This window comes from Nicotiana tomentosiformis, chromosome 1 (assembly GCF_000390325.3).
Source record: "Nicotiana tomentosiformis chromosome 1, ASM39032v3, whole genome shotgun sequence".
Lineage (NCBI taxonomy): Eukaryota > Viridiplantae > Streptophyta > Magnoliopsida > Solanales > Solanaceae > Nicotiana > Nicotiana tomentosiformis.
The window spans coordinates 46,402,726-46,423,230 of record NC_090812.1 but is presented as its reverse complement, the minus strand read 5'-3'; the positions used below and the strand labels follow the sequence as shown (position 1 = coordinate 46,423,230).

At 35.4% G+C, this 20,505-nt stretch overlaps 2 protein-coding genes across 2 annotated transcripts; both read right to left on the bottom strand.

The window, feature by feature from the left end:
• Nucleotides 1-9,790: 9,790 nt before the first annotated feature.
• LOC104114838 (MYB-like transcription factor ETC3) lies at nt 9,791-11,570 on the bottom strand. Its single transcript, XM_009625376.4, has 3 exons — nt 10,587-11,570; nt 10,389-10,476; nt 9,791-10,074 (listed from the first exon to the last, which is right to left on the bottom strand). The coding sequence occupies exons 1-3, from the start codon at nt 10,645-10,647 to the stop codon at nt 9,957-9,959; spliced, it is 267 nt and encodes an 88-aa protein (XP_009623671.1). The 5' UTR covers nt 10,648-11,570; the 3' UTR covers nt 9,791-9,956.
• A 95-nt stretch (nt 11,571-11,665) lies between these two features.
• LOC104114837 (histone H3-like centromeric protein HTR12) lies at nt 11,666-17,103 on the bottom strand. The gene is given in 7 exon segments (NM_001302521.1): nt 11,666-12,056; nt 12,833-12,908; nt 14,922-14,996; nt 16,139-16,260; nt 16,350-16,386; nt 16,474-16,505; nt 16,790-17,103. Coding segments are annotated over 7 exon segments (471 nt in total). The 5' UTR covers nt 16,863-17,103; the 3' UTR covers nt 11,666-12,000.
• Between the last annotated feature and the right edge of the window lie 3,402 nt (nt 17,104-20,505).

Sequence of the window (20,505 nt, the reverse complement as noted above, 5' to 3'; positions counted from 1 at the left end):
ATGGGCTGGAGCCCTCCCTCGGCCTCTAGCAACTGGGGGAGTAGCTCTTCCCTGGTCTGGAACCTCATTAGAGCGCGTTCTCACCATCTGTGAGAGAATAAGATAAGGATATTTAGTACTACATTAATTGCACGATGGAATATGAAGAAAGGTAGTTTTCTAACACCCTATAGCCTCTCGAAGATAAGTACAGACGTTTTCGTATCGATCCGCAAGACTCTATTAGGTCTGTTCATAACTTGTGAGACCTACGTGAACCTAGTGCTCTGATACCATGTTGTCACGGCCCAACTTCACCTATAGGTCGTGATGGCGCCCTAGGCAAGCCAACAAATAAATTAAACCATATTCAATTTTTTTTTAAATTAACCGAGTAATTAAACTCTTCTTACTAGCAGAAAATTAATAAATTAAAACAACTAAGAAGCAAATTTAAATCCAAACATTTTACTAGTGTGTGTGTGCCAAGACCTGGTGTCACAAGTGTATGAGCATCTATTAGATTATACAAAACTCCAAATACTATCTGAAATAAAATAGACAGAATGTAAATATAAGAAGAGACACTGGTAGCTGCAGAACGCCTCAGAAAGGCAGCTCACCACTATGCCTCTGGATAACGTGGGTGTAAGACGATAGGTCCCTCAATAGTACTTGCCTCAGGTCCTGCACAAAAAGTGCAGCAAGTGTAGTATGAGTACGTAAACAACGTGTACCCAGTAAGTATCAAGCCTAATCTCGAAGTGGTTGAGACGAGATGGCCGACTTTGACACTCACTATGGGTCAATAATAATAATTGAGATAAAACTAGAATATCTAAATCAGCATGATTCACCTAATATAACAATAATTTATTTAACCAGCAGAAATAATTAAATTCCTTCAATTTGCAACAGTTCTCAATATATATTAAATTTCTTCAATTCCAATAAATTTTTAATTTATCAATTAATCTCATTTACAGGAATAACAATAATTCCTTAGCAAGCAGGGATAATAATTTTTAAATTCCAAAGATTTCAAATTTATCAATTAGCTTCACAAGCTACAATAAACTATCAAAGTATCGTGTAATTATTATTATTAAGCACGATTTCTGTCGAGATCGTACGGCCCGATCCAGAGTGACGTGTACACTACCGAGGGACGTGCACGATCCATAGATGCATCTATCCTGCCGAGGCGTTCGACCCACTCCACAAGAAAGAAGGACATTTCTTATGTTACTCCGGAATGAGAGTATATTCATTATAAGATAAATTCGAGAGGAAGAATAATTTCTCTTAATAATTAATTAATTTAAACAGAAAATCAAGCATATGAGATTTCCATCCTTAAATATTTTTATCTAACAATTCACAATCTATATATATATATATATATATATATATATATATATATATATATATATATATATATATATATATATATATATATATATATATATCTAATAACATTAATTAAACAAAGAATACAATTTACACAAGTAATCCATACTTTGAGTCCTAAACTACCCGGACTTTAGCATTAATAGTAGCTACGCACGGACTCTCGTCACATCGTGCGTACGTAGCCCCCACAATTAGCAACAATTATTACTTTAATTACCTATGGGGTAATTTCCCCCTCACAAGATTAGACAAGAGACTTACCTCGTCTTGCTCCAATTTAATCCACTAGTTGGAATTTTCCTCGATTATCCAACTTTGATTGGCTCGAATCTAACCAAAAATAATTCGATACAATCACTAAAATTTATAGGAATCAATTCTATAAGAAAATACTACATTTTCAATAAAAATTCCGAAATTGATTAAAAATTCGTCCGTGTTGCCCACGTCTCGGAATCTGGCGAACGTTATGAAATATGAATGCCCACTCAACCACGAGTCTATTCATACCAAAATCACTAAATTCCGATAACAATTCGGCCCTCAAATCCTCAAATCTATCCAAAAGGGTTTTCAAACTTTTTCCAACTCAGTTCACTAATTAAATGATAAAGACAGTGATGGATTCGGGTAATTTAACCAATATTGAGTTGAGAACACTTACCCCATTATTTTCTCTAAAAATCTCCCAAAAATCATCCAAATCCGAGTTCCAAATCGTTAAAAATGAAAAATGGGACGAAGTCCCATTTTCAGAACTTAAACTCTCTGCCCAGTGATTCTTTCTACGTGATCGCGAACTTCCTGACGCGATCGCGTAGCACAAATTTTACTGCCCAGAAGATAACCTTACGCGATCGCATAAAGTCCCACTCGATCGCGAAGCACAGTCTCCGCAAGCCTACGCGATCACGAGCCTCCTCACGCGATCGCGGAGCATTAAGTGCGTGGCCCAGCTCCTCCCCAGTTTCCCCTACGCGATCGCAAACAATGACACGCGATCGCGATGCACAAGCTGGCCTAACCTACATGATCGCAAACGTGCCCACACGATCACATAGAACAAATTTCCAGCTGCCCAAAATAAGCCCACGCGATCGCAACCCCATTCACGCGATCGCGTAGAACAAATCCACCTCTGTCCAAATTACTCTACACGATCACAGACCAACTTATGCGATCGCGTATATGGAAATCACAAGAAAAATACCACCAGCTATCAGCAGTCTCCCAAAGGCTAAAAGTGATCTGTTAGTCGTCCGAAACTCACCCGAACCCCTAGGGACCTCAACCAAATATACCAACAAGTCCCAATACATCATACGAACTTAGTCGAACCTTCAAATCACACCAAACAATGCTAAAACTACGAATCATCCTCCAATTCAAGCTTAATAAAATTTAAGATTTCCAACTTCTACATTAGGTACCGAAACCTATCAAATCAAGTCCGATTGAACTCTAATTTTGCATAAAAGTCATAAATGATATAATGGAGCTATGAAAATTTTCGGAACTGAATTCCGACCTCGATATCAAAAAGTCAACTCCCCGGTCAAACTTCCAAACTTAAATTCTTAGTTTAGCCATTTCAAGCCTAATTTAACTACGGACTTCCAAATAAAATTTCGAACACGCTCCTAAGTCCAAAATCACCATACGGAGCCGTTGGAATCGTCAAAATATTATTCCGGGGTCTTTTTTTCAAAAATATTGACTGAAGACAAACTTGGCCTTTTAAAGCCAACTTAAGGAACCAAATATTCCGATTTCAACACAAACACTTCCAAATCCCGAACCAACTATTCCCGCAAGTCAATAATCATTAAAAGCACATACGGGAAGTTTTATTTTAGGGAACAGGATTCTAAAAGTTAAAATGACCGATTGTGTCATTACAATCCCCCTCTCAAAAGCTCTGAAATCGCTCGGAAATGGAGGAAAAATAGGCTCAAAATGTCTGAGCCCCGATTTTAACACATTCTGCCAAGCAGGGGTTTCGCACATGCGGAAGGTGTACCACACTTGCGCCTTTCACACCTGCGAAAAAGCCTCACAGGTGCGAGCTTAGCTTGACTGCCCAGTTTTCGCATTTGCGCTCTTCTTCTCGTACCTGTGCGTTCGCAGGTGCGCCCGAGATTCCGCACCTGCGATGGCAGGCCTCCCCTTCCCTTTTCGCTTTTGCGCATAAACCTCGCATCTGCGAGAGTCACACTTGCGGTTGTCCGAGCGCAGGTGCGAATGTACGAGAAGCAGAAAGCTTCAGGATTTTTCTCCCAAGTCCGAAGTTGGTCCGAGCCTCGTCCGGTTAACACTCGGGGCACGTGGGGCCCCGCCCGAATATACCAACAACTTTAAAATCATAAAACGGATTCGCTCGAACTCTCGGAACGTGTAAAACAACATCAAATCTAAGAATCACACCTCAAACCAAATTGATTCAACTTAGAAATTTTAAATTTTTCAAACTTACTCTGAATGCATCAAAATATACTTATACTACTCGAAATGACACCAAATTTTGCGTGCAAGTCTTAAATAACTATATAGAGCTATTCCTAGACTCGAAATTCCAAACGGACTTCAATTACTCAAAAACCTACTCCAACCCAAATTTAAAGAACTTTAAACCTTCAAATAGTTGATTTTCACTATTAAACGCCAAAATGCTCCCGAGTTATCCAAAACCCGATTCGAATATACGCCGAAGTCCGAAATCATCAAACGAACCTATTGGAACCTTCAAATCCTGATTTCGGGGTCGTTTTCTCAAAATGTTGACCGAAGTCAAACTTGGCCTTTTAAGGCTAACTTAAGGAACCAAGTGTTCTGATTTCAACCCAAACACTTCCAAATCCCGAACCAAGCATCCCCGCAAGTCATAAATCATTAAAAACATATTCAGGGAGTTTTATTTAGGAAAATGGGGTTCTAAAAGTTAAAACGACCGGTTGGGTCGTTACAACTACCACCAACTTCTCCATGACTAGTCCACACAAAATAATTATCCATAAACCCTTTTTTATAAAGATGAGTCTTAACATCCTCCGATCCAAAAAAAATGCAAACACTTGCACTTCACACAAGGACACCTAATCAGCCCTCCTATTTGAAATGGTTCAAGTGACATTGCATGCCTAATAAATTCATTAACCCCTTCTATAAATTCCTCCCTAAAAAATTGACGGTTAGTATAATTCCTATTATACATCCAACTACGATATTCCATCTACACAGAGAAGAAATAAATTGCATGTTATATTAATTTAAAAGTTCATATATATCCCTATATAAGTTCTTTTAAAACTCAATTATAAGAAGCAATTTGAAAGTTCACATATATCCCTAAATAAGTTCTTTTAAAATTCAATTAAAAGAAGTAATTTGAAAGTTCACATATATTCCTAAATAAGTTCTTTTAAAATTCAATTAAAAGAAGTAATTTGAAAGTTCATATATATCCCTACATAAATTCTTTTAAAATTCAATTAAAAGAAGTAATTTGAAAGTTGACATATATCCCTAAATAAATTTTACTTTTAAAGGATTTACAATCTAGTTATCTTTGTTCTTAAAATAAAAATAAAAATTTTAAATATTTAACAAAATCTATCATAAGTTGTAACCCTACATAGAAATTCTAGCATAAACATAATCAATAGGAGTAAAACTCTAAATTTAATTAAACATTAACTAAATCCTAATTTATACAATTAAAATAATTAAAATTACTTAAATTCAAAAATGTAGATAACTAACCTTGAAATGCTAGGATAGGGGATTTGATTTTAGGTGACGGAGGAGGCAGTGGTGGCGGAAGAGGCAGTGGGGCCGACGGAACAGTGACGGGGGAGGAGAGGGAGACTTCTAGATGCTTTATTTTTGGGTGAACGGGGAGATAGGAGTTGATTTTGGGTGGGGATTTGGGTTAATCGCGAATGTAGGGAGGAGAAGAAGAGAGATGGAAGAGAGGAAAATGGGAAAAAAACCCGACTGGTGGAGACCTAAATTGAAATTTTTTGGCCGAAATCGGTCGAAAATTTCGGTTGGTAAGTTTAAGTGGCCCATGACCATTTGACCACGACCATTCCGATTTCATTTAATGTTAAATTTTAAAAAATATATTTAATTTAAACACCGACCGAAGTAAGACAGTAATTTAATTTTAAATTTTAAAAAAAAAATTAATTATTTATGTTTAAAAAAGAAATATATACACATTTGTGTATGTATATATCCACACACACACACACATATATATATATATATATATATATATATATATATATATATATATATATATTGGATGCTGATACTTAGACTCGATCGCTCCAACATTAAAACTCAATATATATTTAATAAGGCCGTCAATACGCCCAAAGTCGGTCGGTTTTAGCCAAGATCCAAATTATAGGTATTATTTAATATTTAATTATTTTGTATGTATATACATACACACACATATATATGTATGTATGTATGTATGTATGTATATATATATATATATATATATATATGTGTGTGTGTGTGTGTGTGTGTGTGTGTGTGTGTGTGTGTATATTCTCCAATCGTGTGATTTGACCGAGTATATGTTGTTGTTGCTACAACTTAAGTTTTAATATAGCACTACATCTTATAGCACTATACATTTTATTTTTAAATGTGTTATAGCGTGTTGGATGTTGATTCTGTGTCAACTGATCCACTGATGAAGTATCCGAGCAAAGTACTAATAATTATATAAGGTGATCGAGAATAAAACATTCAAGATTGTGTCGATTGTACACATCTTGGAGCATCTAGTCACTCATTATACCGGATCATCTAGTCACTTAAACTCCAAGATTTGTTTTCTTATTTAGTCACCGATCAAGCATTCGAGTATGAACAGTTGAAAATAAATCATCATCGCTAGCCATATGTATGTAAGTGTAAATTATCATAAATGAAATAAAATCATACACTCTATTAGAATCTATTACACGTATACGGATATGAAGTGTAATTTATACGAAAGTACACGGATGATATATATATATATATATATATATATATATATAGAGAGAGAGAGAGAGAGAGAGCGAGAGAGAGAGAGAGATTGTAAATAAGAATAATTTATAAGTGGTGGACTATTTTTGACCACTAATACAGACCGAAATCGGTCGGTATATTCATAATAATTTTAAAAACTTATTTTTGTTATGGGAAAAAAATAATTGAGAATCAAAAATTTCGACCGAATTCGGTCGGTATACTTGAATATTTTTAATTAAACTTTTTTTTGGTAGATAATATGCAAGTCTGATCATGGCTTGGTCAAATATTGACCAATTTCCGACCGAAATCGGTCAAAATTTTTATATGTGTGAGACAAAGCATTGTTTCTTTATTGTGGGATCACTTTTTCTGATCGAAAGTGGTCGATATTTTTTAGTAAGAAATTTTATTTGACTTTGGTGACCGATGTATTCCTCTTCTAGTAGTTTGGACGAATTTTATTTGACTTTAGTAAAAAAATTATTCCTCTTCTGACCGATTTCGTGTTTGGAAGAATTTTGGCAGATTTCTATCAGTGTACGTACCCTTTTGAATTTGTCTTTAGTACTACTACTAGCACTTTGGGGTCGATCTCGATCTCACCTTTGCTTCTATTTCATGCTTCAAAAACAAAATTATTGTGGACTAGCTGAAGGGACTTAAGTAGTTAAAATTAAAAGAAAATAGATGTCAATGATGAAGGAATTATAGTCATCTACCGTATTATATTGTGTATATTGATGGTCCCTACAATTTGTTTGAAAACTAGGAAACACAAGTGATATGAAAAGAAAATAAGAAATCTCTTCCCTTTGTTCCCAAAAATTTTTGCCATGTTGGTTTCTCTTACTTCATTCACAAAGAAAGTGTTAGAAAATCATTAAGCACAATGGTACAAAAGTATAGCAAATAATGGAAGAATAAGACAGTGTCCCTTGCGGCAGGACTCCCCAATAATCGACTTTTCTATTTCCTCCTACCATTTAAAAAAAATATGTGTCCGTGGCAATGTTTATTTGACAATTTCGCTTGTGGCAGCAGATTTAAACTTTTCAGACCGAATTAAACATTTTCCGACGAGATTGATTTTCGATATAGTAGAGATACTTTTTGATTACTAAAACTTTCCTTTATGGGTTTTCTGCGTTAGATACTTAGTTTGTTCATCACTGTAAAATTAACTCCTGTTTATATTAAACAAGAACTAATAACCTTTGAGGAGAAAAAAACTTAAATAGCCTAGTATAATTGAGTAATTAGACTGACAGATAAAAGTTCTTCACGCTGTTAATGTATGTAATTTAAATCCAATGTTGTTTCCTCATTTATTTTGTACTCTCAATTACTCCTGGGGGCTGGGACTAGCGTATATATACCAGCAAACAAAAGAGAAAAAGGAGAAAATGTTAGTCTCTTTCTATACTTTCTTAGATTTTGAATTGTTCTACTAGCTGCTAATATAGTCAACGGATTTCTAATGAAATCTGGAATGTCTTATGTTGATTTCGGTTTAGTTGTTCTATTAATTGAATGAATCAAAGAAGAAAGGGGTATTGAAGAAGGTGTTCTTACAGTAATTAGGGGGAAAATGGAAATGACACATTATGTATAGAGAAGTTCTTGACTTTGCCATTTTCTCCTTGCCTTTGTGATATATTTAGATTAGAAATGATGAGGAGAAGTAAGGATAGAAAACGGTCGGGTCGGATATGAGCGGGTCGAAAACGGGTAATGTAAAACCGGATAAATTATATTATCCAACCCGACCCATATTTAAATACGGATAAAAAACGGGTTAACCGACTGATAATATGGATATTCATATTATCCATGACTTCTTGAATACGATCACTCTCGGGAGAATTCCTAGTCTCCCAAACTTTAGGAACCCCCAATTTGAAGTTTTACAAATATAAAAATTAAACTCATTAATTATCTATTTTCTAAATGAATAATATGGTTCTTATCCATATTTGTCCCGTTTTTAAAAAGTTCATTATCCAACACATTTTTTAATGGATAATATGGGTGGATAATTATTTTTTTTAACCATTTTGTCACTACTAAGGACAAGTAACATTGTATTAGTACAATAATCAGTAGAATGAAAGATACAACATTGTTTATTGAAACTACAGTTAAAGTGAAGGTTGAACACACGTGCAGAAATGAAAGATACATCGCATTTGATTGAACATATATACAATATTCAAAGTAATGAATTAAAAGGCAAGACAGTTTTAATTTCTTTCAGTTTCTTCAGCAACATTGACAAAGGATCGAAACAAATACACGAGGCAGTACAGGCACAACAAGTCATCTGTAGTTTTCTGTTTGGACTTTGGGCTGACTGCTGAGCATTTCCATAGATGACAAGGTTTTAGATCATCAACATTGGCCACTGGGGCGGTGTTTGTAATGCAGCTAGCAGTATCGCACCAAACAGCAAATATAAGAACCACGAAAAAGTGTGAACGTTACCACTTTGGTTCTCGCCATTACTCAATTAGTTAGGAATGGTTAGTTAGGCTCGCCTACAATTTTCAGTAGCAAAACTCATTCATTTCCATATCTTTTACTTTTAATATTGAAAGGAAAGAAAAGGCAAAAACAGTGAGAAAAATAATAAAGAAACCTTAGAATTTTTGAAAGGGCACACCTCACTTTTATATGTAAAATATATATTTCGGGTTTCGGATCGGTTTGAATGTAAATTGAGCCAAACCATCCGATCCGATATCCAAAATAATTAAATTAAAGATCCAAAAAGCTAAAATCCAATCCAAACAAGTCCGAATAACGCGGATCGGTTCGGATTTTTGGGTTAACCCAAATAATGCACAGCCCTGACGCACCCGGTATAATTTGCAAGAAGAAGGAAGAGGAGAAGTTCTGGTGAATGTTTATGTATTTGCTAAACTTTTTAAAAAACAGGCATAAAAGTTAAAATTAACCCTTAAAAGGTACATGACCAGTTGAAATTTCTACGCCTTGAATGGGGTGCAACATTTGGCAGATTGAACCTTAATAGATATGATCTCTCTACTGGAATGAAAAATTCTGATAGGGAGCACTTTTTTCTTTAATTAATCTGATGTGACATGAATACAAATTAGTCTGGACCTAAAGTGAATATAAGACATGGAAACCAAGACAAACCTTATTAGTAGATTGTTGAATACTTTTCCTTAGAAAAAGAACATTTGTTAATTGCACCTACCGCCACAAAGTATTAGTGGATATAATAATGTTAATATTCTGGATACATATTTGGCTAAGCCCCCACAACAATAGTATTGCCACCTAGAGCTAGTTTACATATACTGGACATAACAACCAAACTAGAAGCACCACCAAAAGATATTAGAAAGGCATAAAATAGAAATCCATAAGTGGAAGTACAATAAAAAGGGAAGAATGAAATGATAAAATTGAGTAGGGTCCCCAGGATTCCCCAAACAAAATGAAAAAGAGAATCTGCTTTCTTAAAAAACTTTTAGTACAAGAGAAGAGATCATATATAGCAGCTACACTTTTCTTAATTGTCGTCTCTTGTTTGCAAAGCCATCACTGTGTTTCATTATCCAAAACCTTTCTATTTCTTCTGCTGTTCTCCCTGGTATTCTCCCTGCTATCAGTCCCCACCTTCACAACCAAAATGATTTTTGTTAACACCCCCCAGAATTCAAAGAGATAGGCCTAATTAAATCCACATGCGGATCAAATATTTTAAGTTAGCAGGAGTAACATATCATGCACTACGTCTGCTCCTGATTATATCCACTACTGTTTTGTGTCAATGTGTGCGAACTTAGTGTAAATTTATTTTAAAAATTGCTCAACCATATATATATTTCAAGCTGAGAACAACAAGTTGCTGTATCCAAAGTTAACCAAATACTACATCTGCCCCTGCTTATGACAATCTTTTCCAAGTTTAATGAGCTATGGAGCTTTACCTGTCTCCAACAAGCTTGTGCATTCTGTAAATAAGATCTTCTTCTTGCTTGCTCATGCTGATGAACTCCCACTCCATACTATTAACCTCTGTTTCCAAACAAAACAAAACAAAAAGTTAAATAGTAAAAATGAAAAAAGGTAAAGTCCCCTTATAACATAAGCCAAGAAAGAAACTGAACCTCAGCAAAGGGTTGTACCTTCATGGCTGCAACATCGGTGGTGCATGAGCTTGGGCTGATGATGGAGATTTTGATCCATTTAGGTAAAAAAGTTGAGAAATAAAAGATAAGAATAATGAGGGTCAAGAAAAGAGGAATAACAGAGAGTTTGTTGCGAAACAAGTTAGGACAGCTTCTGTTTTTTATAGTTGTCCTGAATGGTTCGACAGATTTGTCTGCATTTGTTATCATGAAACAACGGCTGGTCCTAACTAAACAAACTACACGTTCCCTTTGACTTGCAGTTGTCATTCCTTCCAATATTATATATTTAGACAAGGTTCTTTCATAGTTTTCAATAAATGGTGCGCAAACTCTTGCCAATGGATAATTAAATTGGAAGGATACTGAGGTTTTACATAATCTTTCCGCCAATTTTATCTCCTGACAACTGTTATGCCATTGTCTCTACATTAGGCATTCTAAGCTGAAAGGAGGCAAGCAAATGAAGGAAAGCATTACGGGCCACTACTATAAAAACAAAGCTTCGTAGAATCAGTCATGTCGTTTATTTAAGGCCCACGACTATTTTTCACTTAATAAGCGAAGGAGAATTGAAGTTTTTGTCAGGTTTATCCCATTGTGTTTAAGGCACAGCGTAATCAGAACTCTTTCATTTCCAAAATAAGGAGTGCCAGATTAAATCAAGTCCTCCCTGAAAAAATGCGATCTTCGTTGATCGTTATGAGTCTTGAGAACTTGATTGCGAGGACCAACATACACTCAATTCTTGATAGCTACAAAAAGAACATATGCCAGAAAGCACCCCCAACTACACTTGCTCCAAATACAGAAACTTGTTATAATTCCAATGTGATGCTCCAAGGTTATTCCTAAACGAGTCGTGAAGGGCGTAAACTTGCAAGAAACACAGCTTTAGTGTAAAAATGCAAAACACCCACCCCACTTTCAAATGCCATCTTCATCAATATCCAATTCAGCAAATACGACACCAACGAAAATGGATCCCCTGTAAAGACCTGAGTTGTTCACTTGTTCTTGTCATTCCTTCAGCACAAGGAACCTTCTAAGGAAAAAAAAGAAAGAAAGAGAATTGAGACGAGACAACTGATAAGGCAAAAGGATGTATCTCTGCAGCCTAAAACATAGAATACAGATTACTTTCTGCATGCCATATAGGTAACTCGTCCACTATAATCACATGGCATAGCGTCCAACTAAGTCAAAGTGTGGTTGTAAGAATTGCTACTACAGTATGGAAAGTTGAAGATCATGTACCATAATTAACCCATTCTATTACAGGAGGTAATGGTTAAAAATAGGAACAATGTGCAAGTACTGATAGTTAAACTTTATAGACTCCAGGTGGAGGCTGATTCTTTGAACTGAAGCTGTGCGATTATCTAGTTGGGGTAGGATGGTAATCTGGTCTTCACCAAGGTCGTGCTTTTCCTCCAAGTCGTCGAGCCAGCTCAAAATCCTTTTTCACTGAGCATCAAGAAAGACGAAAAATTATAAATTGCACATCATATGACAAGCATTGCCAAGCAAACAATACTCTAGGCAGTTTAAAAGATCTTATCCCTTATCCTTGTAACCAAACAACCCCTAAGGCCATACTGCTCGCCTCTGTTACCAGTACTAATTTAAAAGATCATTGGACTATCTTTTCACTGCAGTAACACCCCAGACTTTTCCGGTATCCAAATACGGTGTACCTGATCTGATGGAAGAATCCCTATGGAATACGCTAACTTGGAAGAAGCAATAGAAGAGAGAGCCTCATTTCACTGTGTTTTTAGCAATGTAAACTGGACTGAACAAAATTAGGACACAAAAAATATGCACATTGATGGTTTGTTACAATCTCTATTATGAAACCAAAACTAACAAGAAATAGACAAAGCATATTAGAACATTTAAACTGGTGATCCATTTGTATGTCATTTCTTGATTATTTCCTCCTCTTCCCTGAGGGGTTGTCAATAATACAGGTGAAGCAGCTAACTTGGCCGATAAAATCTATAACAGAGTAACAAAATTTGCTGACCAGGAGTTTGACAATCAACCAGGTTTCTGAAACCTAAAACACGGGTTTTTGGATGCACCAGCCCTAGCCAGCCCATTCCCCAGAGCGACAAGGAAATGAGTAGGGGGGTGTAGAGTAAAGCCAAGGAGAGAAGGAAAAATATCACTATAAAAAAACAAAAACAAAAAAAAAAAAAAAAAAAAGGAAAAGGAAGAGGTGAAACAGAAAAACTTACTAAGTGTAACACGCTTCGCATGAATAGCACATAGCATTGAATCATCAAACAGATGAACTAAAAAATCTTCTGCAGCCTGCAGAATAATCATCAAAGAAAACTATATCACTCTGACTGATAGTGATTAAGAAAGAGTATTCGTTATGACATATATTACAGGAAGCAAAAAAATTATATTTTAGCATAAAAAGGTACTTTTACAAGCGAAGGCTGAAAAGCATAATGTTGACCGGATAAGAATCTATGCATTCATAGACTTTCTTACTTTGTACACACATCTACATTTGGCAATTTTTAATGATGCATTAAATAATGAAAAAAATCCACAGAAAGGTATGCTTTCCAAGGATCATAGGACTATTACTACACTGTCCACGCAAGTAAAGACAAATTGCCTGACAGAATAGGCAGTGTTTGAACATGATTACAATGCTCCGACATGAGGGGAGTTGCATGAAGAATGGGATAAAATTCTTTCACTCTAAACTTTACACCAGATGGCTACGGCTTGCAAGATGAATAATAGTTCGTATCAACACTAAATATACGAATTTAGACATTGAATAGACACTTCATGTTTCTGCTGCTGACTGTTCCTCTATGATATCTCTCTGTTATTCGACCACTGCTTCTGAGAGGAGAGGACAATGGATTTCAGAAACATTGCTAGGGTCCTATGAAGTACATGAATTCATAAGATCATTGATGCTCTTCAGATTCAAACAAAATCTCATAGGAAAGCCCAAGTGTATGCTTGCAGAGAGATGTACTAAGACAGATGCTTAGGCAACCACAACGAGCGATGGCTGTGTCCTTTACAGTGCCCTACCACCTTAAAGGACTTACTATGTTGATGCCCAATCCTAACTGCTTTCATTAATAATCACAGCACGACAAATCCTTTTAGTCCACCTGTTTCTACTGGACATCAGAATGTCATTGTCTAAAATGGAGAAATTACATCCATGTATTAATAGCAATTACACTTATAGATACATGCAGTCAGAAATGGATAGAGCACACAGGACTTTTGGTTATAGCAGAAAGAATTCAAGGGAATATTAAAGGAAGCCAAAGGGCATAACCACTAAGAAAGCCCTTTCTCCCCAATGCCTCATTTTTTGCTGGGAAACTTAGAAAATAAGGTATTCCACGCTAGCGACAACCTGTGTCAGAATTGACTAGCTTCATGGAAGGAGAAGGTGCCAAGTTGTCACTGCAAGATCAGTCGTATATTGATGCATATATAACTACCGAAATTCATGACAACAAAAAAAAAGCCAATAGAAATCAATGAGACTTTGAACTAATATACGCCCCCTCTCAAGTAGAACATTTTCACATAAGAAGCCAAATAAGTCAAGTAGCAACTTTATTTGTGGGTAGTACCATTCAGGACATTAGCTTAGCTAAGCTAAACCCAACAGATAAGTAGTGCTTATTTTCAACTTGCCTGATTAATAAACCTTAATAGTATTTTGCAGTTTGTAAAGAAAGTGACTTAGTTGAGCAGGATTCATAAAGGAAAAATACACAACCATAATCAAAGTAGAAAAACCTTCATGGAGCAAAAGCTTGTACTAGAAATCTCCAAGTACAATAATATTCCAGAAACTCCAACCTCCTTAGCTAACTAGTTGGCCTTGCCCATCTTTGGTTGCCTATCAATTGCTGTATGCTAAAGTGCTAACAAAAAGAAGAACATCGCTTTGATAATAGATTGGCCCTTCTCATAACTCAGTCACTACCTGACCACACAATTGCACATGCTTTATTTTGTTAAGGAACTGATGTAACTTTCTAGAACTTGAAGAATTCTTTTAGAGGAGATTACTAAGCACACTCTGAATTAAGAGTAAAATTTTTCTAAAATACATTAAAATATTTTTAATAGGTATATGGAGCAGAGACTATTCCAAGCTAAATATGTTGTTGATATAAAACTACTAGATGATTTATGAGGGCAAGTATATTCGTGAATCTCTTTCCCTGTCCTCTTCATGGACACATGGTTCCTACAGATAACTTAAATGCAATGATCCAAATACCAGCTAACAGATCCATTTATTATTCTTAGAAGTTGTAGTACCTCCTGAAGAGCTATTAAAGCCTCAGCTTGCCAGCGAGTTACCTCTGGTGCAAAAAAGTGACTAATTTCTTTAACCTGCCCCAGACAAGAAAGAGGGGAAAAAACAGTTAGCTTTGGTGAAAAATTAATAAAAGCAAAGATTTAAATGTGTAACTATTTGGATAAGTTAAACCATTTATCATCAAGGGTATCAAAGATAACAGTTCTACAACACATTTACATCTAGAAGAAAGTCAGCTACAGATGGTCAGACTGTAGATTTTAGCATGCACTCCTTAGTCCACATTTTCAGCCAGAACCATGAACCAAGTCCAAGGGGCTTCTTGAAATGTAGAGCGTAGAACACCTTCTTAAAATCTGAAGTCAGAAAATCTCTTACATAAGCAACTCCTCTCTAATTGAATAGGGATAACTGGTTTTCACTTTTGTAAGGCAGGCTAATCATAAATGGTCTGCCACTCCAATCCCAACCGAAATCAAAATAGAAAGGGAGAACTTGTGCGTTACAACAAATAACCTTCCTTTGGGCAATAGTGCATAATAACAATACTGGTCAAATTGATATGGAAATTGAGCCCAGCTAACCCTGACCTTAAACAAAATAGAGAGAAACGATAAACTCAAAGAAAAGAATGAATTCGTCTTCCTTCTGTTTGTTAACATCAGTAAATTCTCAATTGTGAAAGTAAATCCTAGAAAATAGGTGAATGTGCATCTTAATGCAGTCCAAAGGAAAATGAGAAACTGAGTTATGGAGTAGCACGTCAATTTCAGCTTGCTATAGATGCAGATTGTTTTCCCTCTTTCAAAGGGCTTACTCTCTCCGATCTGTAGTATTTTCTTCATCCCTTCAGTATTTTATTTTATTTTCAATTTAGTCTCACTCACTGATACTCATCAATTAACTTCTGCCCCTTGAAACCCTTAACATTAGCTTCTTCGCTAGTGCTAGTGCAACAGTAATTCACCTATTGTCCACTCAATTAAGGCATAACAATGATAGCCCTCTCATTGTAATCTACATCAAATAAGAAAACCACAACTATTCAGCTTTGGCTTTAAGCTTCATTCTCCCATTTAGCCAAATCACATGGTAACGAAGCACAAAATCGAGCTATGATTGATTTGGAGTTTCCCCTATTTCATCTAATCATGTGGCTGATAAGCTCAAATAATCATGTGGACAGAGGCGCTAAGAGACAGCAATGAAAACTTACAAGTCTGATGAAAGGAGCAGCTGGAATAAGAAGATCCCATGTCTTCTGAAAGCGCCTAATTTCTCGAAGCGCAACTGTCCCTGGCCTGTAACGAGTCTTCTTCTTTTGCGTCCGCCCCGGAGCTGAAAACAAACAAATATTCTCCCATCATTTAGTAACATCATTTAGAAGTGAAGAAATGCACATTAATTTTACAAGTATATACGCTCACTTGAAGGTGCAGTCCTCTGACTTGTTCTTGTAGGCGTCTGATTCATCCCAAACAAAAAGCAAATAAATAACCTTAATAATTTCAAATTTGCGAAACAACCCAGAAATCAGAGTTATTAGCATACCGACTGAGGCGCTGAAGATGCAGCTGCTGCAGCTGAAATTTTAGGTATAACATCACCAAAGTTAGGGTTCAACTGACTATTAACTGAACAAAAATTAAACTCGGAAACTAAAAACGAACTATATATGCTTGTGTAGACATTCACACACACAAAAGGCAACACACGCTCTCATTCTAGCTATATATATAGTTGATTTTTTTTTCGACTAATAAATATTGTTTAACTAAATCTGAGCCTACTGTGAAAAAATATATATTCCGCACTAACCGATTAAAAATTCAGGAAGACGAGTGTGAGGTTAAGTAATTTCACTAACCAGAACGTGTGGCTGTAGGGCGACTTGGTGGGCGACTTTGTTTGCGTAGGGCTAGGTGTTTGGTTCTCGCCATGGCTGTGTTGTTTTGTAGAGAAGAGGAGAAACACCAAAAGAAGAAGCCGAGGAGATTTGAAGCGGATTTTAATGGAATTCTAATCTGGTTCAGATATTGTAGAAAGCGTAGGGAAAGTAAAAAAAAAAAATCAGAGGGAGAGAGAGAGAGAGAGATGTAAGGATGTGTTCCCGCTATATTTCATTTTTTGATTTTTGAAGAATTAAGAGGAACTGCACTCTACCCCTGTCACTGATACTGTGACACTAGGTGCTCCCATTAACTTGCTTTATTGCCAGTACTTTTTTCGATAATTTGAAATTTACAACCTATAGTTGGAGGAAAATATCTTTGGTCCACGGATTTGTGCTTTTATTTTCAGTTTAGCCCATTTAATTTCACAAAGTTTATCTTTTTAACCACAATCATCCAAATTATAATTACTCATCTACTCCCGTCCCCCTAAAAAGATAATGGTGCGGTTCAGAGTACCAAAGAGTTAAATTTAACATTAGTAATGTTGAATTGAAATGCTATAATTTTGTAAATATGCACCTAAGTCATTTAAGGTTTTCTATTAAACAATTTAGAAAAAACTTTTGCACCTAATTAGTTATTTATCTACTTTGAGGCTTTGTTTAATTTATTCTTTCCACTCTATAGTTAATTCTTGGGGGTTAATAGGCTATATTACTTTAATAATCTTAATATTGATTATTAGTTGGTTGGAAGCATAACTCAGTTATGTGTCAGCTTTTATATTTTAAATATTTTGGTCATGCAACTCACAGAGATTACGAATTTAAATTTTTATTTTTTGTGTTAATGTTAAATTACTAAGTAATATTTTTAAGTATTTTCTTATATTTTTTTTATATTTCTCAACTTCATCATTATTTGAGAAAAGAAGTTCTCCACTTAAGATTTATTAAAAGAAACTTTTAAATTCTACATGTCGCACCCTATTATTAAGTAAAAGTGCAATATATTTATGATTTAAATACTTAAGAAATCGTCACCTAACAAGTTACTACATATGCTAGAGCAGTTAAATTATTACTATTACTAAATGTTGCAATGGTTAACTTCATTAGGCTATGTTATCAGAAATACTAGGTTAGGTAAGGGTTCAAGTGAATAACGGAAACGTGTGAGGCACCTCTGAATATTTGCATAAACATGATTCCCTTGTGGACATAATTTAATTAACTCAAGCAGGATTTAATACTTGAGATACTTTATAAGTTAAGTATGAACATGCAAGTAAGCAAACAAGTCTTTTTAAGGCCCCAAATAATATGTGCAGCAACTATGTTTTATGTATTATATAAATACACTCAAGTAGGCATTTTTTGTTGGTCTGAATAATATGCGCATCAACTCAACACTATACACGCAAATACGTGAAAATAGCACGGGCTAGCCAGTTTTTGGATTGATAACTGAAAAATAGTCAGCGTTTGCTAAGTCATTGAAAAATAGCCATTATTTTACTGCAACACGGACCGATCCAGCATAATATACTGGAGATTCGTAATCTCAAATTTAATACTATTGTCAACGGTACAGGCACCAAAAACAATAAAACAATAAGTGATTTTTACCTTCTTATACTATATGAAACTTTATTACCCTCATTAGTTTTAAATGAGTATACTTTATATTATGAATTGAATATAGAATCTCCATCTTTGCGCTCTCTCTCTCTCTCTCTATCTCTTTTTTTCTCTCTCTCTCTCTCTTTCTCTCGTTCTCTATTCTTTCCCTAATTTTTTTCTTCGTTTTTCTCTGCTTTTCATCCTTTTTTTCCATGAAATTCATCAATGAATTTCAATTGCTATAATATAGAGTTTTAACTTAACAATTTTCTTTCATGTTGCATAATTGGTGTTCGAATTGAAATTGTCAATCAATAAATTTTGAAGGTAGTTGATTCTCCACCATTGACAGCCATTAAAAAGCTCTGAAGCTTTGAATTCGAATTTGAATTTTTAAAAACTATTGTTTATTTGGATTGGGTGTTGTTGCAAACAATTGAAAATATTTTTTGGAGTTTATATCTCAATTTTGAGGGTGTTTGGTGAAGTTAGAGTTGATTTTGGCGAAATTTCATATTGAAACTCGAAGAAGAAGAAGAAGAAGAATACATGACATATACAATATACTTACAAAATTATATAAAAGTTGTATGTAAATTATATTTAAGTTGTATTATATTGTAATTATATATATTTTTATTTGAATATTGTATAAAAGTTAAAAAATAGTCGTATAATGTATGAATTGTTGTATGAAATTTGTATTTAAGTTATAAGTACTATATTTTTACATAAAATTGTTGATATGTATCAAAATTATTTAAAGAAAGGCAGTTTTGACTGGAATTTTAGAGTGGAAGAAGAACACGCTACTTACAAAATATATACAAATCATATACAAAATACATACATAAGGCATTGTATAAAATTTGTATGAAAATTATATTTAAGTTGTATGATGTTGTAGTTGTGTTTAACTAGGTATAAATAATGTATGAAAGTCGTAGATAAGTTGTAAATAAGTTGTATACTATATAATTAGTTGTATGAAATTTATTTTTACTATGTATGTTGTTGTAGATATTCAAATTTGTATTAAATTTGTACGAATTTTATTTTTAATTTGTATGTTGATGTACCATACATGTAACGACCCGACCGATCATTTTGAGCATTTATACTTCGCTCAGTAGTTTACGGGCGTGAGTAGCTCCGTATGATGTATTGTGACTTGTGTGAATCATCGATTTTGGTTTTCAGGTTATTCGGGACTGATTTGGAAGAATGATTCTCAGCTAGGGAGCTTTAAATTTGAAAGTGTTGATCAAGTTTGACTTTTTAGCATTTGACCTCGGATTGGAATTTTGATGGTTCTGTTAGCTCCGTTGGGTGATTTTGGACTTAGGAGCGCGTCCGGATTTTGATTTGGAGGTCCGTGGTTGAATTTGGCTCGAAATGGCGAAAGTTGAAATTTTGGAAAGTTTGACCGGGAGTGGACTTTTTGATATCGGGGTCGGATTCCGATTCCGGAAGTTGAAACTTGGAACAGGTCTGTAATGTCAAATGTGACTTGTGTACAAAATTTGAGGTCAATCGGACGTGATTTGATAGGTTTCAGCATCGGTTATGGAAGCGTGAAGTTTCAAGTTCATTGATTTCGAGTTGAGGTGTGATTCGTCGTTTTGATGTTGTTATGTGTGTTTTGAGGCCTCGAGTAGGTCAGTGTTATGTTATGGGACTTGTTGGGATGTTCGACGTGATCCCGAGGGTCTCGGGCGTGTTGCGAATTGATTTCGAGCTATTTTCCTTCATAATTGCATTGCCGGTTCTGCAGAATTCTGGGCTTCTGGTTTCCTTAATTGCGATCGCGGAGTATAGAACGCGATCGCGTAGGGTTATTGGATGGATGAGTAGGATTGTTCATCGCATTCGCGAGTCAAGAGTCGCATTCGCGGAGGTTGAGGCATTTGTTCAGTGCGTTCGCGAGCCTAGTGATGCGTTCGTGTAGTAGGAAGGAAGGCCTGAGGATGTCAGGAGTTTGTTCTTCGCGATTGCGAAATGTGGTATGCGATCGCGTAGCTCTAGGAGTTTGTTCATCACGTTCGCGTCTATAGTGTTGTGTTCGC

Coding starts and splice junctions, on each gene's coding strand:
- LOC104114838 (XM_009625376.4), bottom strand. CDS start 10,647: ATGGATCAAAATCTCCATCATCAGCCCAAGCTCATGCACCACCGATGT. Junction 10,477..10,586: donor CCGATGTTGCAGCCATGAAG/GTACAACCCTTT, acceptor GTTTGGAAACAG/AGGTTAATAGTATGGAGTGG. Junction 10,075..10,388: donor CACAAGCTTGTTGGAGACAG/GTAAAGCTCCAT, acceptor TTGGTTGTGAAG/GTGGGGACTGATAGCAGGGA.